At 43.3% G+C, this 26,391-nt stretch overlaps 1 protein-coding gene across 1 annotated transcript in view; it reads right to left on the bottom strand.

The window, feature by feature from the left end:
- Nucleotides 1–23,315, bottom strand: part of PRRG1 (proline rich and Gla domain 1) — a 28,684-nt gene extending 5,369 nt beyond the window's left edge. Inside the window, exons 1-3 of the mRNA XM_061627397.1 lie at nucleotides 22,800–23,315; nucleotides 3,360–3,394; nucleotides 2,457–2,617 (exon numbers count right to left, since the gene is read on the bottom strand). Coding sequence (XP_061483381.1) covers nucleotides 2,457–2,617; nucleotides 3,360–3,369 — 171 coding nt within the window. The 5' untranslated portion in view covers nucleotides 3,370–3,394; nucleotides 22,800–23,315. The remainder of the gene's footprint in view (nucleotides 1–2,456; nucleotides 2,618–3,359; nucleotides 3,395–22,799) is intronic.
- Nucleotides 23,316–26,391: the final 3,076 nt, after the last annotated feature.

Genomic DNA, 26,391 nt, shown 5'->3' with positions numbered 1-26,391 from the left:
AATTAGTTGGTTCTGCTTGTCATTGGCTCTGACTCCACCTACTGTTGGCTTCCCTGCTTTCTGCCCTGCTAGTCCCAATGGGCACCAGCCACTGTAACAATATTTGTGAATAATGGGTAGTTTGGCATATTGTAACTGTGCTGCCCCCTCAGCTGGTGTACGCCCAAAGCAAAAAAACACACCTTCACCTGTAACTTCACATTTCAATTTACAGCCCAAATGGTTCTACCTCCTATTGCCAGAATATAAATCCAACAGCGAGTGAAATTATGTGTTGAACAATGGTACAAAGGCACCACTACCCTATAACAGTTTATTCAAAAGTGAGTCCTGAATTCAATAGGAATCACTTGTAAGAGTACATAGGGTCAGGCTATAATTAGAAAACTACATGAAATAAGATATATGAGGCAAGAGTTTCTGGTTATCCAGTTTCTCTTTTCTTTTACTTTAAATTTGCTGCAGTTTTGAATGAACGTCTTGATCAGAAGCTAAATAAAGTTTAATGTTCATTATGTCAGGATAAAATGTTCGTAAAGTATTTCCTAAATTGATAGAAATACCTCCTATCACCATGCCAAGGCAAAACATAAAAATGTGTAACAAGCAGACATCCAAATCTTTTATCAGAAGCTGAATATGAGCCAAGAGTGCAATGTAGCTGCAAACAAGGCAAATGCTATTTTAGGCTACATTAACAGAAGTATAGTTTCCAAATCATGTTAAGTATTAGTTCCCCTCTATTCAGCACTGGTTAGGCCTCATCTTGAGTACTGCGTCCAGTTCTGGACACAGCACTTTAAGAAGGATGCAGACAAACTGGAACAGGTTCAGAGGAGGGCAACAAGGATGATTAGGGGACTAGAAACAAAGCCCTATGAGGAGAGACTGAAAAAACTGGGCATGTTTAGCTGGAGAAGAGAAGACTGAAGGTAGATATGATAGCATTCTTCAAGTACATGAAAGGTTGTCACATAGAGGAGGGCCGAGATCTCTTCTCGATCGTCCCAGAGTGCAGGACACAGAATAATGGGCTCAAGTTGCAGGAAGCCAGATTTTGATTGGACATCAGGAAAAACTTCCTAATTGTTAGAGCCATATGACAATGGAACCAATTACCTAGAGAGGTAGTGGGCTCTCTGACACTGGAGGCATTCAAGAGGCAGCTGGAAAGGCACCTGTCGGGAATGCTTTAATTTGGATTCCTGCATTGAGCAAGGGGTTGGACCTGATGGCCTTATAGGCCCCTTTCAACTCTACTATTCTATGATTCTATGCAGTATTCAATTTTTCAAAAATCCCGGTGGCTTGGAATAATGCCTGCTCCGAGTCCCCATCACTCAAGACTTTGGCAGTGGAAAATAAAGTTACAATGATCATTTTGCATTTGGCACTTAAAAAGATAACTTCAGTAGTGAAAGAGTCAAACATTTACAAAAGAACTGAATATTGAGTGCACTTGCTCTTGCACATTATTTGGTCATTGTTGACACTTAATGCCCATATAGCTGATGCTAACTATTGACATCTGAGTTCTTGAAAAAACAATGTATATGTTATTACTATATAGAACTCCTGCATGTGCTGGCAGTTAGTTAACACTAACTTACGAATTTTAGATGTTTCTACTACAAATGAAGCCTCCTAAAGAAGAAGAAAAATTATGGGAAATACATTTCACAGCACAAACTTAAAACCATATTTCCTCAGAAGTATGCAGCCTTAATTTCCATTAAAATGTTTGTATTCTAAATAATCCATGCGAAAATGCTGCTGTTCTGTTACATTATCTAATCATGCTGTGCCTAGTTAAATGTGTTTTAGCCAATCAAGCCTAGTAGGAACATAGGAAGCAGACCATTGGTCCATCTAGCTCAGTGTTGTCTACACTGACTGGCAGTGGCTCTCCAGGGCTTCATACAGGGGACTTTTCCAGCCCTAACTGGAGATGCCAGGGATTGAACCTGGGACCTTCTCTGTGCAAAGCAGGTGCTCTACCATTCAGCAACAGGCCTTTCCAAACTTTGAGCTACAGTTTTTGTATCTACAATTTTAGAAACTTCAATTTACATACGTTCATGTGTGGCCCATAGAATTAGTCCTCCACAAGGTAGCTAAAGTGAGCAACTTCTTGTAGGTCTGGAATTATTCTGCATAAAGACTTCCAGAGGATCACAGCAAGGAGCATTCAGCTACTAGACTCTACACTCTCATATTTCTCTTTCTCCAGTTATTCTCTAGTAATAGTTGGTAATGTGTTTTTAATTGGCCTTGTTCCTTAAGATGACAGCATAATGCATGAATCAGCTCTAATACTTCCAACATGCATTCTAAAGTAAAACCGCCCAATTAAGGGAGCTGCCCAGACAGCTGTTATTGGGCAACCAATGTAAATATAATAAAAGAAGAAATATTCACTTAGGAAGCAAACCTTTAAATCTGCACAGATCACTTACCGTCTTCTCATCATTTTCAAAAGCTTCTCTTGCTTCTTCTTTGTTACAGAGTTCTTCAAAGCATTCACGCTCAATGTTTCCCTGCTTAAATTCTTCCAAAAGTCCATTAGCCCGCGGATATCTTTTCAGGACAGAATTGGCTTTAGCCTGTGTGAGGAATACTGCAGAAACAAAGAGTCAATAGCACTTTAAAGGGGATTTTAATTCTAATTAGTTCAAGGTGACTGTTTTCTGAGGCCAAAAGATGCAAACTTAATTCTGAATAAAGTATGCATATATGAGCTGGTTTATCATTTGTAACTGTTCCCACCACAAGGGACTGAAGTAGTTAACAACACTGTAAACAGTACCAAGACAAACACATACAACGTTTAAGGCAAGGCATTTTAGATATCAACTTCATCCCATCCCTTTAAGGTTCAAACCTGAGGAATTGTGTGCATACAAACAATCCAGCTTCCAGGGTGAAATATAATGTATAAGAAAGGATGGTAGATGACTTGTGGCAGAAGTCAAACCCCAACTTTTAAAATATGTATTTTGTATTGTCCAGATTCTACAAATTTTAGCTTGGTTCAGCAACTGTTGACCCCTCTGCTGCACCAACCTCATAACATGTTGAGCTTTTGAGGAAGTACTTGCCTCATGCGACCCGATTTGCGGAGGCCTACTTAGTGACAACTTAGAGCCACTACACATACTTCATGCATGTGAGCATTTCAGTGCTAGAGTAAATACTGTTACTGCAGTCAGACAGTGCAATATATTAGTTGGGGTGGGGAAAAGAGGAATCTAATGGCCGATATAGCTGCAGATATTGGCGTAGAAAGAAAACTCCTGGAACTAGAGATACTGGCTAGGGTATTACACACTTCTCAAAGTGAATGATACACACAAACTTACCTCCATCCATGTTTAGAGTTGCCCTCTGCAGATACCTGCAACATAAAAAGAAGGCACCCATTGTTAAACGTGAGAAAAATTTCTCAGTCAAGATTATATGACAAAAATTAAGTGTTGTCAAGTTACGAGTTACCATATTTTGAAAAGACAGGAGGCCTTGTTGCTACACCCCAGCATCTCAGTTAGTATACATTTATCTAGAACATAAAACTGGTCTTCAAAGGCATTCATAGAGAGAGCGCATGGGCAACAGCACCAATGTCACCATCAACCATGCCACTGCAAGCCTGCCACCCAAAACGGAAATGGAAAACGACTGCCTTCAAGTTGATTCTGACTTATGGCGACCCTATGAATAGGGTGTTCATTGTAAGCGGTATTCAGAGGTGGTTTACTGCCTTCCTCTGAGGCTGAGAGGCAGTGACTGGCCCAAGGTCACCCAGTGAGCTTCATGGCTATGTGGGGATTTGAACCTTGGCCTCCCAGGTCGTAGTCCAACACTTTAACCACTATAGTACTTTCAAATGTGAGTTGTATTGTCTGTATACCTGTTAATTATATAAATCAGTATTTTTGCACTCCATGGAACCTAGGTATGCTGCATCAATGAACTGGACATAATCACTCCTACAAAGTCTACCAATCCTTAAAAATAAGAAAAGACAACCCTTTGCAGAATTGCTCATGCCTAACCCATTAACACAATAATACAGTGATTATCATGAACATAGACTGAGAAGGGAAGTTCTATTGGGTGAGAACTTTAAACAAAGCTTTAGGTTAAGTACTGTTCATTCCTTTTAAAATAGGGGGTGCATTTTTTCATGCTTTAGAACAAATGGACCAAGGAACAACATTAGTAGGGTGTAGGCAACAAGAGCACTGGGTTTGGATGGGGGCCATCCAAATGCAAACTTCTGCTCAACCATAAAGCTCACAAAGCAGGGGTCAGTTCTGTCCCCCATGCTGTTCAACATTACATGAAACCGTTGGGTGCAGTCATCCGGAGCTTTGGAGTGCGTTGCCATCAGTATGCTGATGACACGCAGCTCTATTTCTCCTTTTCATCTTCTTCAGGTGAGGCTGTCAATGTGCTGAACCGGTGCCTGGCTGTGACAATGGACTGGATGAGAGCTAATAAACTGAGGCTCAATCCAGACAAGACTGAGATGCTGCTAGTGGGTGGTTCTTCTGACCGGATGGTGGATGTCCAATCTGGCCTAGATGGGGTTGCACTCCCCCTGAAGCAGCAGGTTCATAGCTTGGGGGTTCTCCTAGAATCATCTCTGTCACTTGAGGCTCAGGTACCCTTGGTGGCACGGAGTGCCTTCTACCAACTTCCGTTGGTGGCCCAGCTGCGCCCCTATCTGGACAAGGATAACCTGGCTTCAGTTGTCCATGCTCTGGTAACCTCCAAGTTAGATTACTGCAAAGCACTCTATGTGGGGCTGCCTTTGAAGATGGTTTGGAAAGTGCAGCTTGTGCAAAATGCAGCGGCCAGATCGGTAACAGGGACCAGATGGTCCAAACATATAACACCAATTCTGACCCGCTTGCATTGGCTGCGTGTATGTTTCCAAGCTTGATTCAAGGTGCTGGTTTTAACCTATAAAGCCTTACATGGCTTGGGACCACAATACCTGATGGAACGCCTCTCCCGATACGAACCCACCCATACACTACGCTCAACATCCAAGGCCCTCCTCTGGGTGCCTACTCGGAGGGCAGCTGGGAGTCTGGCAGCAAGGGAGAGGGCCTTCTCAGTGGTGGCCCCCAAATTATGGAATGATCTCCCTGATGAGGTATGCCTGGCGCCAACACTGTTATCTTTTCGGCACCAGGTCAAGACTTTCCTCTTCTCCCAGGCATTTTAGCATGTGTTTTTAAATTGTTTAAAATTTTTAAATTGTGTTTTAAATTGTTTTTAAAAGATGTGTTTTAAATTTGTATATTTGTTTTAATGATTTTAGTTACTGTAAAGAGCCAGTGTGTTGTAGTGGTTAAGGTGTTGGACTGCGACCTGGGAGACCAGGGTTCGAGTCCCCACACATCCACACTCACTGGGTGACCTTGGGCCAGTCACTGCCTCTCAGCCTCAGAGGGAGGCAATGGTAAACCCCCTCTGAATATCGCTTACCATGAAAACCCTATTCATAGGGTCGCCATAAGTCGGAATCGACTTGAAGGCAGTACATCATCATCATCATCATCATCAAACCGCCCAGAGAGCTTCGGCTATGGGGCGGTATATAAATACAATAAATAAATAAATAAATAATAAAACTCACAAACTCCTGCTGGGAGGAAGGGCGGGATATAAACCAAATAATAAATAATAAATAAATAAACTTTTTAATGGCTTTTATAACTGCTTCTCTTAATGTTTCAGTTTTGCTTTTTGCTTATTAGCAACTTTGGGTGTTGCCTTTTTGGAGCAGAAAAGCAAGATATAAATCTTGAATTAATTAATGGTGGCCTTGGACAATAACTTCTTCCAGTCTTATCTATTTCACACGGCTAAATGAAGGACAGTAAGGTGGTTTGTACACTTGAAATACAGCAGACCTGAGCTAAAATAAAAACCAGTTTCACAAAGTGTTGTTTCCATTCAAAGAAAGGCAAGAAAGCACATGGTTGAGCTTTATGCATCGTGTAATAACATGCCTTTCTCCCACATGTGATTTGTAGATATAGGAGCAACTCATGAGAGCAGTCGGCTGTAAGAGAAAGAGAACAGTTGAGAAGCATGTGTGTTCCTGGCTGAGCCTTCACATGTTGCTGTCCAGAGAAGGCCCAAATGTGTCCTGCATTATAGTGCTTATAAACACCTTAAATAGTGTACCATTATGTTATTTCAATGAATGAATTGCAAGGCTGATACATACATTCAGTGGAGCTGCAGGTGATGAAACAAGCTGGACATCTAGAGTGCTTATGCCACAGTACCCGCCACAGACACAACCAAACATGTGGTAGAGCACATAACTGTGTCTAGTGCATAGCAGCAAAAGGTACCTTCATCGCATCGAGGACAGTACCCATTTAACAGAGGTCTTCTAAGTGCTTCAAGGCTTATTAACATCTTCCTTGATGAACGGGATGCTGGAACCCTTGGAGGCCTGTTATGACAGGTTTGCTACATACTTTGAGGGTAAAATTGCTTCCCTCTGTGATGACTTAGATGCCATCGTTGTGACAGCTTCAGGTGAGGTGACCAATCCACCATCTGGCCAGATTTTGTGGGATCGATTTTAGCTTTTGAAGATGTGAACAAGGTGCTTGCAGCTGTTCAGCCGCTATTTGCCCTCTTGACCCTTGTCCATCATGGCTAATCCAAACCAGCTGAGGCAGGTCACTCACAGGTGACTAGGCAGGTCCACGGTGTGGTGAACGCATTGTTATGTGAGGGAGCAGGGGCTTGCTGCCCTTAAAGAGGTGGTAATATGGATACTCCTGAAAAAACTCATCCTGGACAACTATGTCCCAACTGCTAACACCTTCCTTGTTGGAAAATGTACTTGAAAGGATCGTGGCTGCCCTGCTCCAAACACTCCTGGAGGAAACATCATCCAGACCCATTTCAACCTGGGTTTTGGAACTGAATTGGCCTTGGTTATCCTGATGGATTACCTTTACCAGAAGAGGGACAGAGGAGAACATGACTCTGCCACACTTGCTAAGTGGCTTTTGATAACATAGACCATGGTATCTTGCTGGATCTGCTTGGTGAGTTGCAAGTGGGAGGCACCGTGCTACAGTGGTTCCACTTCAACTTATATGCTGGTTTGAGAGAGTAATATTGGGTGACTATACCTCAGCCCCTTGGCATGCACTGACAATGTTTTAGTTTCATGCCTTAAGGCGTCTCTGTTAACTGAAGCCTTTGATGGCTACTGTTGCCATTTGACATAACTTTTAAAGTTAATTTTGTACTGACTATTAATGGTGCTGCATTTTATTGTTCTATTCATGCTTAGCCAGTTAAGTTAAGGGTGTGTCTATCTGCGACTAATCACAGAACATTCAACAGAGACAACTTATCTAGTGGCAACTCTGCACCTCCTGGAAACACTGTTACAGTAGGGCCCTGCTTATACAGCGGGTTCCGTTCTGGACCCCCACCATAAAGCAGAAAACACCGTAAAGTGGAACCCCATTGACTTTAATGGGCCGTGTTACGCGAAAACGGCGCAAAAGGGGGAAAAAAACCTTTAAAATTGAAAATGAAAGGCTCCGCATCAGCGGAACGCCGTAATGCGAGGCCCTACTGTACTACACCCAATAATATTAGCCTATATGATATCAATGGGGTATAGATTAATTATAACTATTGTATGCCTGTCATCAAGCCAGAAAGGTATTTTAACTAGTTACAGTGCAGATAAGATACTTTCTAAACAAGGAAACTTAAAATATATATAGAAACAACTAAAGAAACATCGGGGCACTTCTCTCTCTGAATTTACAGTCACTATAAAAACAGAGGATGAGCCCATGCTCATTTCTTACTATCAGCCTTTAATATGTCAAACCTTTAATGAACATGCACACAGATCACTTTAGTTAATTGGTTTTCAGTTTCTTTCCTTGCATTAATTCTTAGTCCCTTGCACTGCACGGAGTTGCAGAGATCAGCGTTGACTAGCTTTTTTGTTTCAAACTTGGGTTTATTACTCTCAGAAGCCTCCCTAGTTCTAATTCAGCCCTGCCTGCATGCTTTTGCTCTCCTGAAACCCTACCTCCAGCTGCCTGATAACACCGGCCTTTACACCAAGGGTGGAGACAGCCCACCCCTGTTGCTTGGACTGATAGCCCCCTTGGGACTGATTTCCAGGGATCAGGGTTTAAGATCCAGCTCGGCACAGACTCCACTACCACCAGCTGCTTTCTGGATAGGAAGCAGCAGCTGGAACCACTCAGCTGGGCAGGGACTCAGAGACATTAAAACTGAGAACTGCTATCTAGGAAATGGGCTCCTACTGGGAGGAAAGGCGGGATATAAATCTAATAAATAATAAATCACAGCTCTCAGATGAGAGAGGAGATGCTTATGTTTGTTGATATTTTCATGTCTGACTGCGGTTCATATGTTCTGATTTTATAATGTATTTTAAATGTTATATTATCGAAATGAATGTTTTCTTTGGATTGTTATATTGTGTTTGAATTGACATTGGATTGTTACTTAATGCTACATTAACTATACAATATTTGTGTAATCCATCATGACATCATGCAAGAAGGGGGGAGGGCAAGCAGCCGCGCCTTGTGGGAGGCCAGTAAGTGGTTGAGGCTGGCAAGCTGCCTGGGTGCCATTTTGGGAGTTGCCTGGGATGGTGGTTTTGTGTATGATGTTTGGGAGTCTCTGGGGGCGTTGGCAGTCCTTGTGTATGTGTGTTTGGGATTATGTGTGTATGTATTTGGGAGTCCCTGTGTGCATGTGGGGGGGGGGGTTGGCATGCAAAGTGCACAGGGGCAAAGCCCCTACTTGATACATATGAATTCAGATTGTAATACAATAAAATATAACAATAAGAAATAAAAGAAGCAATACTAATACAATTGAAATCATACAGCATCCAGCACAGCACATTACAATTGCTAAAACAGGCAGAAAAATGATTAAGTGGCCTGCCAAGACTTTCAGCAATTTTCAAGTGGCCCATGGGGGAATAGACTGGGAACCACTGCTCCATCTGACACGGTTTTCAGCAACAAAGTGGCTTTTGTACATGTATACAAGACACATGTTGTTTATGAAGCAAGTGTGGGCATTTAGTGAACTGTATGAAATTCTTGTGAGATGTCAAGTGCTCAGCAAAGTTTCCTACAAGCTTGTTTGAGGGACAGCAAATCCCACCATCACTTATGAACAAACTTTCTTCTTAGAGCCAACAGTGAAACGTATTAGAGTATTGCTGAGGATGAAGAGAACAATAATGTGGATATGGGTAATCTAATCTTGGAAGTGATTGCAGTGTGCATATGACAACATTCTTTAAAACCATATTTATAGCCTGTCCTTCACCCAAAGATTCCAAGACAGAAACGCTTAAAATAAAAAGCATTCACCACTAAGCACTTATATTTTCTACAAAAATTTTCCCTTCAAATAAAACAGTAACAGCAGTAAAAAATCTACTCCAGTGTACCAATTTTATATGCTGTACGATGTACCATGTCAGGTAGAAGTCCAAGAACATAAGAGCCCTGCCGGTTCGGATCAAAGGCCCATCTAATCCAGCCTGCTGTCCCCACAGTGGCCAACCAGAAGCTTATGGGAAGCTAACAAGCAGGGCTAGAACACAACAGCACTCTCCTCACTTGCACTTCCCAACAACTGGTATTCAGAGGCATACTGCTTCTGACTGCAGTGGTAACACATAGCTTTATCTTCCATGAATTTGTCCAATCCTCTTTTAAAGTCAACCAAGTTGGTGGCAATCACTACCGCTTGTGAGAGCTATGTGCTGTGCAGGGAAGTACTCTTTTGTCTGTCTGTCTGTCTCTTAGGAAGCTTACTGACATATAAATGATATGACTCACATCTGAGACATCGGGATATTTTAACAAAACATTTTATACAATAGCACAAATCCAAAATTAATAACAGTACAGAATCCCACTAAAATCATAGGGATGTAAATTAGACATAACTAACTTGTCCTATTGAATTCAGCACAACTAACTTCTCCCTGAATTTACAGCTTACCATACATGCACGTTACTTGCTGAAAAACAGATAGTTTAAAAGAGTAAGATGTTAACAAAATCCGGTTTGCTTTACTTAGAAAATGTTTCCATACAAAACACATTTTAGTAACATACCTTGCAAGGTGAGGAAGGATCTTTTTATGGGTAAAGACTGTCTGATGAGAGGAAGCACCCCTGCCCCCAATGTCAGCTTTGGATTTTACCTTAAGCTATGCTTTAATTTACCATTTGTTTCAGCCATGTACCTCAAGAAAGAATGCATGGAAGGGGAATTTGAGGGTGTCTGATTTTGGTAAGGCATACTATACTGTGTCAGATTTTATACTGTATATGTGAGGACACATTTCTACACAAAAGGGCACAGCCATCTATATTACTATGTAAACCTAAGGCACTTTTGGGGTTCTTGGGATGTCCTGTAGTCTAGATGCCCCATAAGACTTGGATGTCTTGTGTACACGGACAAAAGTCCATCTGTTGATGGGTTTAAAAACATACCCAGTCAGATAGAGAAAACTGTCAGAGATTCTTTGACTACTAACATTGCAATCCTATAATTACTTATGAGAGTAAGCCCTGTTCAACTCAATGAATTTCACTTCCAAATAGATGTGTACAGGGTTGTACTGTAAGGCACAGAACAATTCTTCAATCATAGGAAAACTGGAATGCTGCAAGAAGTGCAGGGCTAGAAAGCTTTTCAGGGACACTGTACATCATGGATAAACAACATTGTTTCAGTGCAAGAAACTGCATGTGCATCATATGTATTCTGCTGTTGTGGGAAATCCCTAATGTGTGGGAAATTCCTAACATGTGCAGTGTCCACAATGAAGGAGTCATCATGCCTGTCGAGCTGCAACACTGCCCACACTGCCTTGTGACATGTCACACAAAGTTGGAAAGGCTTGCTGCTGAAGTGGGTGGAATTCTGCTTTTTAAAACAGAGATCGATTATGAGATTCTCTCACTTTCAGCAAAAACCAAACAGCACACAATCTGAAGCTCAATATGTTTGTGGCCTGGGTGCGATACTTTATTAGGACAGTTACCCATGTCATGCCTCTTCTCTTCAGCCTAAGGAATACATAGATTGGGATTGGATGGCAATAAGATACCTACCTATTGGTCCACTGAAATCCAGAAGACCTCCCCAACCATGCAACTTGCTTGTAGCAAGTCAGTTCTATGGACTAAGACTTTTTAAAAATCTCCCATTTATCCAGGTCTGTCTTTCTAGGATAAGGAATACCTTTTCAGCCTTGAACTTTCCTCATCAGGTGCATTTGCTTTTGAAGTTTAACACACAGTCATGACATTGGCACCAAGACCCCGAATTCCTAAGCAAAGAAGACTACAAACTGCGCTGGAGAAAAAAAGTGCCCAGGCTTTATCTTGAAGATTTAGTGGGTGGAAACATGAAAGCAGGATGGCTAGATTGGGGAGCTGGTCCCAGGCACTCTATTTCTGACATAATATATTTGTGTTTTTCTGTAGCTTCTTCTCTTCACACCTGTCTAGAATGTACTTCGCTTGTTATGTTCTTGTCTGGTCTTTCCCTACACCAGATTCATCATCATCTAAAAAACATGCAGTTGTGGCTTTAGGGGAGGGCAACTGGGCAACTGTCTGGGGCCCCACATTTTAGCCCCCCCATCTTGTAGAAAATCCTGCCTGCGTCCTTTATAGTCAATCTCTGTCTGCCATGTCTGTAACTCAACAGCATTGCAGGCAAGTAAACCCCTCACTAAAATAACACAGACAGAGGGCTTCTTCCCCCTTAAGTCCGGCCCATGCACATCAATAGTGGGTATCAACAGAGATAACATTTCCAGGGCAGTATGTGAGAAAGATGAAACACCAGATCACCCCATTCTTGATCTAAAAGACAAACTTCACACACAATTCTTTAATGCTATAGAGCAGCCTTTCCCAACCAGTGTGCCTCCAGATGTTGTTGGACTACAACTCCCATCTTCCTGACAATTGACAATGCTAGCTGAGGCTGATGGGAGTTGTAGTCCAACAACATCTGGAGGCACACTGGTTGGGAAAGGTTGCTATATCACCTAGATGACAGATTTAAGCAAATGGTGCTGGATTAGGGAGGTGGTGACCTTGAAAAGGGCTGCAAATATTATATTTGCACCATGAGGGAGACACTGATTCAATAGAGGTGCTGTTTGACTGAGGAGTTTGTAAAATGTTATTATTTATTATATTATTTATTAAATTTATATCCCGCCTTTCCTCCCAGGAGCCCAGGGAAGCAAACAAGCCACTAAAGACACTTTAAAACATCTTAAAAACAAACTTGAAAATATATTAACCAAACATCTTTAAAAACATATTAAAAAGCAATTCCAACACAGACGCAGACTGGGATAAGGTCTCTACTTAAAAGGCTTGTTGACAGACGAAGGTCTTCAGTAGGTGCCAAAAAGATAACAGAGATGGCACCTGTCTAATATTTAAGGTGAGGGAATTCCAAAGGGTAGGTGCCACAAAACTAAAGGTTTGCTTCCTATGTTATGTGGAACAGACCTCCTGATAAGATGGTATCTGCAGGAGGCCCTCACAGTTGGAGCGCAGTGATCAACTGGGTATATATGGGGTAAGATGATCTTTCAGATATCCTGGTCCCAAGCTGTATAGGGCTTTGTACACCAAAACTAGAACATTGAACTTGGCCTGGTAGCTAATGGGCAGCCAGTGCAATTCTTTCAGCAGTGGGGTGACATGTTGGCGATATCCTACCCCCAGTGAGCAGTTGTGCCGCTGCATTTTGCATCAGCTGGAGCTTCCGGACCAACCTCAAGGGCAGCCCCACATAGAGCACATTACAGTAATCCAGCCTGGAGGTTACCAGTGCATGGACAACAGTGGTCAGGCTATCCCAGTCCACAAACAGCTGCAGCTGTCTTACCAGCCGAAGCTGGTAAAAGGCACTCCTAGCCATGGAGGTCACCTGGGCCTCTAGTAAGGCTGGATCCACGGACACCTCCAGACTAGAAACCTGCTCTTTCAGAGAGAGTACAACCCCATCCAAAGCAGGCAACTGACCAATTATCTGAACTCAGGAACCACCAATCCACAGCGCCTCCGTCATACTAGGATTCTTACTCAATTTACTGGCCCTCAATGGGCTCACCACAGAGTCCAGGCTATGGTCCAAGGCTTCCACGGTCTCTCTCCTCTTCTCAGATGTTATGGAGAAATACAGTTGGGTATCATCACCATACTACTGACACCTCAGCCCAAATCTCCTGATGACCACTTCCAAGGGCTTTATATATATGTTACATAGCATGGGGGACAGGATAGTATCCTGTGGCACCCCACAGCGCAATTGCCAGGGGGCCAAAAGACAATCACCCAATGCTATTCTCTGAAAATGACTCTGGAGGTAGGATCGGAACTACTGTAAAACAGTGCCTCTGATAACCATCTCACTAAGTCAGCCCAGAAGGATACCATGGTCAATATTATCAAAAGCCCCTGAGAGATCAAGTAAGAATAACAGGGTCAAACTCCCCCTGTCCTTCTCCTGTTAAAAGTAATTTATCAGGGCAACCAAGACTGATTCAGTCCCATAACCAGGTCTGAACCTAGATTGGAATGGAACAAGATAGTTTGTTTTATCCAAGAGTACTTCCAATGGCTGTGCCACAACCCTCTCAATCACCTTACCTGTCGGAAGGCAGAGCTGGGGTCCCAATCCCAGGGAGCTGGATCCCGGAGAGTTGGGAGAAGAGTATTTGGAAGGATGGCAGAGGGAAGGGGGAGGAACTTCCCCCCTTTGGAGCGAAGACGAAACAGAGGAACTGCCAGTGATAAGGTCGCTTAGCAACGGGGAGCCTGAGCCCTCCCTGGACATTCTCACGCCTCCCCCTCTTTCAGGCTCAGAGCAAGAGGGGAAAGAGGGAGGGCTGCTCACAGCCAAAAAGCAGGGAGGCAGTTTACCATCAGCCCCTCCCCTATCCCCCATCCTGGAATCGGAAACTTCAGAAGAGGGGGTGATGCTTCTCCCCTCACCGCGCACACGCAGACAGCTGAAAAGACAGGAGAGAAGGGGGGGAAGGCGGGCAGTACCTGAGGGGCAGTTAAGGAGGAGCGAAAGATTGCGCGCCCGTTTGGCCCCTTCTTAAAGAACAGGCGGGAAGAAGTCCCTTGCTCTGTCAACTTTCTCCCAATGCCGCAGGACCTGTATCCCTGTATTGCTTCATGAGAAAACGCAGTCTTTGTTTGGACATTACCCTAATAAAACACGAATTAACTACAGCCGTTGGTCTGGTTCCTGAGTCACATCCTGGGCCTGACATTACCTAAAAAGGGGATATTTGCGACTGGGTGGTAGTTGGCACAAACCAATGGGTCCAGGGTGGGCTTTTTCAGAAGCGGTCAATCACCCCCTCTTTCAGGGCAGCTAGAGCCACTCCTTCCCACAACAACATTTATATATTCGGTCAAACCCCCTTGGCAAGCTTTAATAAGTCAAGAAGGGCAAGTGTCAAGAGGACACATTGCTGGCCGCATCATTGCAAGCACCTTGTCCACATCATCAGGCCGCATCAACTGATACCGTTTCCAAAAAGTTGCAGTAGAAGTTGCACTGGACACCTCACTGGGGACTACAGTAGATGTGGATGGGACATCAAGACTGCTACGGAGGCAAGCAACTTTACCATCAAAGTGCCTTGCAAACAATTCACAGTGGGCCTCCGAAGGGTTTAAAACTCCATTTTTTGGAGTTGATGTCAACAGACCCCTAAATATGGAAAAGCTTCATTGGACTGCTACTTGAGGATGTGATGGTGGCAGAGAAGTAGGCCTTCTTTGCCACCCTCACCACCACACAGTAGGAACAGTTATGATGTTTTACTTGTACCTGATCAGCATCACAGCACGTCTTTTGCCACTTGCACTCTAGCCATCATCCAGCCTGTTTCATTGCCCGTTGTTCACTGGTGTACCAAGGTGCAAACTGGGCTCCACAATGCCAGAGAGGGTGCTCAGGAGCAACCGTGTTAAGAGCCTGACACGCCTCGCTGTTCCACAGTGTGACAAGGGCTTCAAAATCGTTATCTGCTCTATCTACTGGGAACTCCCTCAGGGCATTCAGGAATCCAGTGGATTCCATTAGTGCCTTGGGGCGGACCATCTTAATCTGTCCAACTGGAGCCGTATGTCTAAACTTCATCAGGAAGTGGTCTGACCATGACAATGGGGTGACATCAACCTCCCCCATCTCCCAACCACCCCTTCCTCCATCTGGAGCAAAAACCAAATCGAGGGTGTGCCCTGTCCTATGCATTGGGGCAGTGACAACTTGAGACAGCCCCATGGTCATCATGGATGCCATGAAGTCCCCAGCCGGAACACTAGAAGCAGGCTCCGCATGGACACTGAAATCACTCAGGACTATCGTTCTTGGCTCCTCCAATATCACAGCTGAGACTGCCTTCACCAGCTCGGTCAGAGAAGCTGCTGGGAAGCAGGGTGGTAGGATACACTAGGTACAACCCTAGTTTATTGTCTCCTTGGCCCGACACCAACTGCAGGCCTTCAGAGCCAACTCCAAGACAGTGTGGTTTCCTAGTGACAGCGATGGAAGTTCTGTAGACTACAGCAATTCCTCCCCCCAGTCTCTGCAGCCTGTGCGGGTGCTGTCCGTCCTTCTAAGATATCATACAACTTATTTCTAAAGTTTTTTTGTGGTCTTTTTGTTTACATAAGAGCATCACATAAGGCTTGTTTGTTTCTGGGTATGACTTGTATTTATTTATAGCATAGTGTTGATATAATGTATTAAGCAATATTCTACACTCCAGTTGTAATAAAAATTAACAATTAATATATTATGATACATTTATCCATACTTCCATTGCAGCTTGAAGTCAAATTTTTATGTCTCACTTATTTCCATATCTTTAAGGCCCCCCAAATGACTCTTACTCAGGGTCCCCAGGCTCCTAGGGCCACCACTGCAACATACAATCCTGTCAAGACCTTCAAATGTCTGATGGGTCATCCTTCGCTATAGCTGGAGCAGAAGAGATCACTTGGAACTTTTGTCCTCCAGTTGAATTTGTCAAGAATTACTACTGGCCCAAAAAACTGTGGTAACACTGCTCCTGCTTATTGGTGATTTTTTCTACAGTAAGTAACTGAAAATGTTAACTTGTTCATCTCTCTTGGGTCCACACATATTCTTATCTGGTCTTTGCTAGGATTGTCCATTTGTTTGACCCACTCTGTAGGTACCCTGATTGCCATCTTCAGTTTTTCTATATTATTTCTATATTATTTAGTTCCCTTTGAACTGTATCCCTTAGTGCCACTGGAACTTTGAGATCCATGAATTACATGTAGTGGATTTATTTTTTATAGAATATTGTTCAGGTAAGCCAGCTAGTCCTTTGAGACTCAATTTTGTAGTCTGTATCAGCATCCCATTGATCTTCTGGGCCTGTTTCTATTAAGAACTCTTTGCGCTAGATTGAAAGTTAGTTATGATCTTTAGAACTTTAATATTTGATTCACACAGCTCTCCAAATTCACTGATTTGTGCAATTAATCATTTACGTACATATGAGTCTATCCTTTACTCATTATGGTAAAAAACAAAACCCTGTAAAAATACTTAAGAACAAGCTGTAAAATTCAAATACCCTACTGGCAACTAAATTCACTGGGGTCAACAATGCAAATTGCTAAAACAGCTAAATAGGCAGAATGTTAAAACCATAGTCTGAAAGCTGAAATTTCTTGGCTACAAGCTATCCACAGGGATTTTGTGTTCAAGAACGTCTGTCTGTCAAAGCCAACCCCAGTATATTGATTGGTGATGCATCTGACAGACAGCAATTGTTAAAAACAAAACCAAATACAATTGAGCATGAAATGCAACTGAACATGAAGTACATTATATATAAATATTTATAAACTGCTTTTCAACAAAACAATTTTTGAAGCAGTTTTACACAGCAAAATTGAAGAATAATTAAAATGTTTTTTAAACATCTTAATTCTAAAGTTTCCACTCCTGCTTGCTCTGCTTCTCCCCAGTCCTCTTGAGGACCTCCACTGGCAGGGTGGTCTGTCCACTCCTGCAGAAAGCTCTATGGGCACTGGAGAACTGCTGGTGTCTCTGCCAGCAATAGGACCTAAATTGGGATACTCCAGTGATGGTTGTGGATTCATCAGATCTAAAGCCCCTTGCTCCACCCCTGCCCCCAGCATGGATTCTGTACCTCCTCCAGTCTTGAAATCAATGGGAGGGTAATTGAAAGGGGAAAATACTTGCAGGAAAACTGTAAAAAACAATACAAAAAAACCCACCCCCCACCTCAACTAGAGCAAGCCAGCAGTGCTTTGGAAGTGGCGGGGTATCTGTCACTTAACTCCTAATTCCTGGTAGAATTGCTCTTCCTATCCCACTGAGGCCCTAACCCTCAAGAATAGTATAGAGTGTTGTCAACTATAGAAAGTAACCTATTGAAATGTATTTTATTTAAAAGATATAAGTATTTATATGTTTAGTATGTAGCACATAGAAGGTTTTATGTCAGGGATTGGGAGCTTATGCTCCTCCAGATGTTGCTGGACTCCAAAAGACATCATCTGGCCATGCTAGCTGGGGGAGTTGATAGAGCCCAACCGTTCCCTGTTTCTGCTTTAAAAAAGTGTCTAGAAACCTCTACAGTGGCTTCCTGTGTGTTTCTGAGACCAAATCAAGGTAGTGGTTGTGGCCTTTAAAGCCCTAAATAGCTTGGGATCCAGGTTACCTGAAAGATTGTGATCTTTCGCTTATACATACCTGGACTCCAAGACTCCTCCTTCAGGGTTGTAGGGTGAAATGCCCTTCCTAAGGAGCCTCATCTAGGACCTTCTTTATTCTCTTTCTGGTATTTTAATTTCCCCAGACTTTTAAACTGTGAACTTTGAGTATCTAGTTCTGCTGTATATTTTTAGTAATCCTTGCTTGTATGCTGTTTGTTGTCTGTGAGCTGCTCAGAGAACAGTTACTGGGCAGCAAATAAATGGTATAAGTGAATAAATAATGACACACCTGAGGCTAAGAAGGCAGTTTAAGAGCATGGGTAGGTCACAATCTCAATCACAGTTGGACACAACCCTCATATATCTTGGACACAGCTGCAAGAAAACATGTTTATCTGAATTTGAGGATGGTCTATTTTAAAGAATGAAATGGACTGCCCTTCAAGTCGATCCAACATATGGCGACCCTATGAATAGAGTTTTCATGGTAAGCGGTATTCAGAAGTGGTTTTACCACTGCCTTTCTCTGAGGCTGAGAGGCAGTGACTGGCCCAAGGTCACCCAGTGAGCTTCATGGCTGTGTGGGGATTCGAACCCTGGTCTCCCAGGGCGTAGTCCAACACTCTAACCACTATGCCACACTGGCTTCTCTACTCCACAAGAATAGCTTGTGTTAAAACATAGGCCACTCTCAAATCTCACACAAACATCTTTTCTTGCAGTTGTGTCCAAGATATATGAGAGTTGTGTAAGATATATGAGGGCTGGTGCTTACAATTATTTTTGTACAACCATCTAAAGAGCTGTGTACATCAATCTACACGTCTTATCCATGCACTTTTAGCCTCATTCCATGCTAAAATATATGCAAACTGGGCCAGCCTCTTTATGTATACTTTAAAGCAGAATGAGATATGAAATTGAGGAAGCATCCAAACTAGGAAATGTGGTAGTAATGGGTGACTTCAACTACCCGGACATAGACTGGCCGCATATGTGTTCCAGTCATGACAAAGAAGCAAAGTTTCTAGATATTCTAAATGACTATTCCCTAGACCAGTTGGTCATGGAACCGACCAGAGGGACGGCAACCCTGGACTTAATCCTCAGTAGGGACTGGGACCTGGTGCGAGATGTAAGTGTTGTTGAACCGATTGGGAGCAGTGACCACAGTGCTATTAAATTAAACATACATGTAACTGGCCAATTGCCAAGAAAATCCAACACGGTCACATTTGACTTCAAAAGAAGAAACTTCACAAAAATGAGGGGATTGGTAAAAAGAAAGCTGAAAAACAAAGTCCAGAGGGTCACATCACTCGAAAATGCTTGGAAGTTGTTTAAAAGCACTATATTAGAAGCTCAACTGGAGTGCATACCGCAGATCAGAAAAGGTACCGCCAGGGCCAAGAAGATGCCAGCATGGTTAACGAGCAAAGTCAAGGAAGCTCTTAGAGGCAAAAAGTCTTCCTTCAGAAAATGGAAGTCTTGTCTGAATGAAGAAAATAAAAAGGAACACAAACTCTGGCAAAAGAAATGCAAGAAGACAATAAGGGATGCTAAAAAAGAATTTGAGGAGCACATTGCTAAGAACATAAAAACCAACAACAAAAAATTCTATAAATACATTCAAAGCAGGAGACCATCTAGGGAGGCGATTGGACCCTTGGATGATAAGGGAGTCAAAGGTGTACTAAAGAACGATAAGGAGATTGCAGAGAAGCTAAATGAATTCTTTGCATCTGTCTTCACAGTGGAAGATATAGGGCAGATCCCTGAACCTGAACTAACATTTGCAGGAAGGGATTCTGAGGAACTGAGACAAATAGTGGTAACGAGAGAGGAAGTTCTAGGCTTAATGGACAATATAAAAACTGACAAATCACCGGGCCCGGATGGCATCCACCCGAGAGTTCTCAAAGAACTCAGATGTGAAATTGCTGATCTGCTAACTAAAATATGTAACTTGTCCCTCAGGTCCTCCTCCGTGCCTGAGGACTGGAAAGTGGCAAATGTAACGCCAATCTTCAAAAAGGGATCCAGAGGGGATCCCGGAAATTACAGGCCAGTTAGCTTAACTTCTGTCCCTGGAAAACTGGTAGAAAGTATGATTAAAGCTAGATTAACTAAGCACATAGAAGAACAAGCTTTGCTGAAGCAGAGCCAGCATGGCTTCTGCAAGGGAAAGTCCTGTCTCAGTAACCTATTAGAATTCTTTGAGAGTGTCAACAAGCATATAGATAGAGGTGATCCAGTGCACATAGTGTACTTAGACTTTCAAAAAGCGTTTGACAAGGTACCTCACCAAAGACTTCTGAGGAAGCTTAGCAGTCATGGAATAAGAGGAGAGGTCCTCTTGTGGATAAGGAATTGGTTGAGAAGCAGAAAGCAGAGAGTAGGAATAAACGGACAGTTCTCCCAATGGAGGGCTGTAGAAAGTGGAGTCCCTCAAGGATCAGTATTGGGACCTGTACTTTTCAACTTGTTCATTAATGACCTAGAATTAGGAGTGAGCAGTGAAGTGGCCAAGTTTGCTGATGACACTAAATTGTTCAGGGTTGTTAAAACAAAAAGGGATTGCAAAGAGCTCCAAAAAGACCTCTCCAAACTGAGTGAATGGGCGGAAAAATGGCAAATGCAATTCAATATAAACAAGTGTAAAATTATGCATATTGGAGCAAAAAATCTGAATTTCACATATACGCTCATGGGGTCTGAACTGGCGGTGACTGACCAGGAGAGAGACCTCGGGGTTGTAGTGGACAGCACAATGAAAGTGTCGACCCAGTGTGCGGCAGCTGTGAAAAAGGCAAATTCCATGCTAGCGATAATTAGGAAAGGTATTGAAAATAAAACAGCCGATATCATAATGCCATTGTATAAACCTATGGTGCGGCCGCATTTGGAATACTGTGTACAGTTCTGGTCGCCTCATCTCAAAAAGGATATGATAGAGTTGGAAAAGGTTCAGAAGAGGGCAACCAGAATGATTAAGGGGATGGAGCGACTCCCTTACGAGGAAAGGTTGCAGCATTTGGGGCTTTTTAGTTTAGAGAAAAGGCGGGTCAGAGGAGACATGATAGAAGTGTATAAAATTATACATGGCATTGAGAAAGTGAATAGAGAAAAGTTCTTCTCCCTCTCTCATAATACTAGAACTCGTGGACATTCAAAGAAGCTGAATGTTGGAAGATTCAGGACAGACAAAAGGAAGTACTTCTTTACTCAGCGCATAGTTAAACTATGGAATTTGCTCCCACAAGATGCAGTAATGGCCACCAGCTTGGATGGCTTTAAAAGAAGATTAGACAAATTCATGGAGGACAGGGCTGTCAATGGCTACTAGCCGTGATGGCTGTGCTCTGCCACCCTAGTCAGAGGCAGCATGCTTCTGAAAACCAGTTGCCGGAAGCCTCAGGAGGGGAGAGTGTTCTTGCACTCGGGTCCTGCTTGCGGGCTTCCCCCAGGCACCTGGTTGGCCACTGTGAGACCAGGATGCTGGACTAGATGGGCCACTGGCCTGATCCAGCAGGCTCTTCTTATGTTCTTATGAGTCTAAACCCATGTGCATGTACCCTTCATATTTGATGCACAGATTTGTACTTGGGCCCTCACATAAATAAGTCAATTCATAACTTGGGATAATTTGTGCCATCACTTACCATACATTGCCAACACATCAACTAATAAAACTTGAAGTCTAAGATGAAAACAATTTAAAAGCTCCTTTAATTTGGCACGGCTACAGCCAGCAGAGATATATTCCACAGGAAGTAACTGAATGCAGCCACTTGGCAACGCATGTGTTCTCTGCAGCAAACTTGCAATGCCTCCTTTTTTTAACCCTATGGCAAGGCAAAGATAACAATGCCACACACAAAGCCAAAGGAGGTCAAGACTTAACACTGAGGGAAAACAAAGAAAACCTAAGGAGAGCCTGCCGGATCAGGCTGGTGTCTCATCTAGCCCAGCATCCCGTTCCCACAGTGGGCAACCAAATGCATATGGGAGGCCCGCAAGCAGGACCTAAGCTCAAATAGGGCTCAGAGATAATGGAGGGCAATTTCCTGGTAAACTGAAATGGACTGGACTGCAAGGAGAATGAGTGCTCAACATTGCGAAAAGGCAGCGAGGCGGTGGTGGAACAAGAAAAGCGACTGCGTAAGGTGACTTCATTCAGAGAAGCCATTTCACTGGGAGGAGACACACAACTGTCTGTAAACACTAAATGAATTCCGATTCGTTTAAAATACTCATTTGGATTACTTTGTGCCAGAGTAAAGTTGCAGCGCAAATCCTTTTTTTTTTGGTCTTCGAAATATTAGACCATTTCCTGTAATTTTAAACTCCAGCAAACTCCCATCAGTTTCGAGTTCCTGGCTTCCTAAAATTAAACTCACTCTGGACAACAGAATCTCTCCCAACTCGGGGTGCAACCCTTTTGTACACTTACTTTGGAAATAAGTCTTGCTGAACACAAAGTACAGCCATACAAGAAACTAAACTATCTGCGCTTGGGAGCAACGTCTGACATGCACATACGCGTGTGTGTGAAAAGAACTTCAACGGCAGCGAGGGCACTTTCTCTTCCACCACAGCGATAAACGCCGGATCGTTGGCTACGAAGGGCCAGGAGAGGGAGTGCCCACAGCTTGCAAAACTAACTCCGGCTGTGTTATCGCCAGCAGTCCCGCGGCCCACAACAGAAACAAGAGGCCGCCTGCGAGACCTCTCTGGTCGGGAGCAATCCTCTGCCCAGTTAATCGCCTGCCCCTTTCGCTCGCCTCCACTCCGAGCCCAGCCAGACAACTTCCCAAAGCCATCGAGGGAGAAACCCGCCCGCACCGCTTGACCGAAGGCATCTTTCGCTCATACACTGTCTAGAATCCTCCCTCCCATTTCGGGTTGGTGACAGCCGCCGCCAGGCACCCAGAAAACACCCACCTCGTCAAGACAGGAGTCTGCCGCGCTCTCTCGTCTTTACGCGCGGCGCCTGCCTAGCTCCTGCTGGCTTTGCACTCGCCCGGCCTTTGCGATGCTAACAGCTTAGAAAGTCGGATCTGGCGCAAGCGCCGCTCTTCCTAACGCCATCTCCCGTGAAAAAGGCTGGGGGGAAAAGGAAGCCAACGTGCAGAGGGCGGGCATGCAGTGACGAGGAAAAAACTTGACTGCCCCGCCCCGCAGACGGCAGCTTCTCTCTAATCCGGCGTTGCTTCTATCCCCCTAGGACATCACGGCTTGTATTTTCAGTTCACTTGAGGCAGAAGGCAATGTTCAAACCGCTTAGTTTAAACGATCTTTCTTACTTAACTGAGGCTGCAATCCAATTCATGTCTACTCAGAAGTAACCTCCACTGGGTTCAATGAGACTTAGGGTACTGGATTGCAGCCTAAGCGAGGCATGCCTTTGAAGAAAGTAGTGGGCATGTCAGATAAACTCCTGCTTTCCATAGGCTTGGACTACTAACTTCGACTCACTCGCTCCGATCTAAGTTGGCGCCGAAAGGTCTGCACCCATGGCATACTTGCGTAATCGGCATGACTTGGCAAAGGCACATTTTATTTGATTTCCCCCCGCCAAAGTTAAGGCTTAAATATGCAGCCCGCAGGAACGTCCTTCGTGAATGCTCAATCTGCATTTTAAACGTCACGTGCTCAGGATATGTTGCATAGTTCAAATGCTGCATAGTTCTACTCATTTCCCTAAAACGCATTATTTGATTGCAAATACTGTTATCATCTGTCATTAACGTAACACTCATGCAGCACAATCTAAGCATGCCATTAGGCTCCAATGTGTTCAGTAACATGCATAGCATCATATAACTCCATAGTAAATGTGTTTTAGGTTGTGTCATTTAGGACTTGGAGGACACAAGACAGGAAGCCAGCCAATAATTTTGTTGGCGGTGGCAGCAGTTAGTTAGACACTCCCCACTTGTTGAAAGAACAGCTGAGGAGGATTGTGGGGCCACATGGGCTAGCCTTGTTCCCCACCACTGATGGTTAAGAACTCTGCCATCATCTGTGCATTTGGAGAACATCAGAAGGGGTTCTACATTTGTTACATGCATACAGTGAATATTGTGTGCTCTACCTACATGCATTGATATGTATGTAGAGCCCCTTCTAACACAATGTGTGCAGGTAGTGTGCGTGTGTGTTGTTGCCCTGCAACCTCCCTTCTGCATTCTTTTAAGGGGGGGAGGGCTCTGAACCCCTCTATTGTTTCCACCCAGATACAACTAAGTCCACTAAATAATGGCATTGGTGGCCTAATTGGGTAAGTCATTTCAGTTCCCATTTTGCAGTTGCAGGAACTGAGACTTCAGTTGCAATGCTATGTACACTTACCTGGGAGTAAGTCCCATTGAACTCAGTGAAACGTACTTCTCTGAGTAAATATGATTAGGTTTGCTTTGTTACCAATGGACTGAGTCCACTAAATGGGCTCATTATTTTTAGTGTGAAAGAACAGAACAGGATGCTTACTAACAATGCAATCTTATGCAGTTTTACTCAAAAGTAAACATCAAGTTCAATGAGAGTTGTTCTCTAGCAAGTGGCTTTAGGACTGCTCTATGAACATTTTTGTAGGAGTAATTTCAGTGAACTTAAACGGGCTTGTGAGTAAAAATGCATACAGCCAGTCAGCCGGATGCATGCACCTTGTATGGGAGCAGAGGTACTTTTTTCTGCCTTGCATTGGTGTAGTCAAAAGTCTCATCTCCTGCACTTGTATAACAAAATTAGGCTGCAAATCTTTGCATACTTGTGAGTAAGCCATACTGAACTCACTAGGACCTGAGAAATACGCACACCGTCAGGATGTAAGGCAGCCGAGTCATGCTTGTGTAGCTGCATGGATACAACATGGATGCAGCACATCTGTTAATAGGTAGAGTTAACAGCCTAAATAACAAGAGACAGGACTTGGTACAGGCAACACTGAAAAACAGTGGTTAGCTGGCATTCTGTCCAAAATATCAAGACTGGGTTCTCACCTTATACATGAGTGTGTTAACTCAAAACACAAGACTGGCAGTAGTACACAGCCCCAAGAAAACAACTTTTTTTTGTGCCTAAGCAGCACAAAATATTCTTATGAACAAACACAAGAGGCACATGAATACAAACAATGTCCTTCTCAAACTGGCTCCAGAACAGAGCCCCCTAACACAGGCCCCTCTGCAGCCTGCACACCCCAAACTTCTCCTGTGTCATCAAGGCATAGCAACAGGCCTCAGAATGCAGCAGCAAAGTACCTTTCAAAGGAAGCACAGGGAAACTAACTTTATACTAGGCCAGCATCCTTGCAAAGAGGAAAAAGTGAAGGATAAGATGGCAGCCAAGCAGATTGAAGGCCAGGATACTGACTAGGTTGCACAGGTATAAGCAGGAGTACAGTGGTAACATTCTTAGATGGACCTTACCATCCAGCTGCCCAATATACTTAAATTGGCAACCTGATCCTGTGCATGTTTATTCAAAAATAAGCACCTTGGGCTTAACAAGGGTTTCTTGCAGATAAGTATGCATAGGCTATCCGATTTATATATCAGTTTTGGTATAACTGCTATCACACACTATCTTAACACCAATTCATTGTAATTTGTTACCTATCCAAAACACTTCATATTGAAGTATGTGGGCCTAGTTTTCAATATATTAGATAAAGTTATATCTGTTTGTGCTCTGGTGGTCCTACAAATATTCATCACCTTTGCAAGGCATCCCCACCAAAACATTTTTTGCTATGGGCCTGTTGTGGCTTTTTCCTTTACTCTCTTGTGGTGCACAGATGCTAGATCTCAAATAAGCCAGGAAGCTGCACAAAAAGCCTCTTATGCAGCCAAATCCTAAGCTTTCCTCTTACTTAATTTGTTGTGTGTAAAAGTCCATTACATATTAAAACTAGCAGAGATGCAAAGGTGTTGCTTTTTTTCTCAGTAAATTAATAAGAAATTAGTCTGTCAGCAATTTGTATGTACCCTTAAGTAGAAGAAGGCAAAACCATTTATTGTTTGTTACATAGCAAATGTTATGTGTTTCTATGGACAGTGAAATCATATGGCTTCTGTAACTGTGACAGAAAACTGATGGGGAGGGCTTAACACACAGATTCTTCACACACAGATTGTTTTAACATCTAGTTTTTATGTTTTTGCAATAAATATAGACATCTTGACAGCTTTCTGTTTCTGGCTCATTTAAAGTGTTTCTTCAGTTCCAGCACTGGAGCAGTAAGTGAGATCTCATCAAAATCTGCCTAAATATTGCGGCAAAAACTATGAAAGCAAGAATTTTCTTAAACGTTGCTGCTTGGTTCTTTGCACATATGCATCAGCTTCGTTTTATCAAGAACAAGATGCAGTAATATTACAGTGTGATCCTACACATGCCTGCTCAGAAGGAAGTCCCTTTTAATTCAATGGAGCTTACCTCATGGTAAGCGTGTATAGGATCACAGCCCTAATCTATAGTATAAAAAGTTGGTCAGCAGGAGGGAAGCTTGGTTTGCAGAGCTAGAATCTGG

The sequence above is a fragment of the Rhineura floridana genome, chromosome 5 (genome assembly GCF_030035675.1).
Source record: "Rhineura floridana isolate rRhiFlo1 chromosome 5, rRhiFlo1.hap2, whole genome shotgun sequence".
NCBI lineage: Eukaryota > Metazoa > Chordata > Lepidosauria > Squamata > Rhineuridae > Rhineura > Rhineura floridana.
Note: the sequence above shows the minus strand (reverse complement) of the source record. Positions and strands in the feature narration are given on the sequence as shown.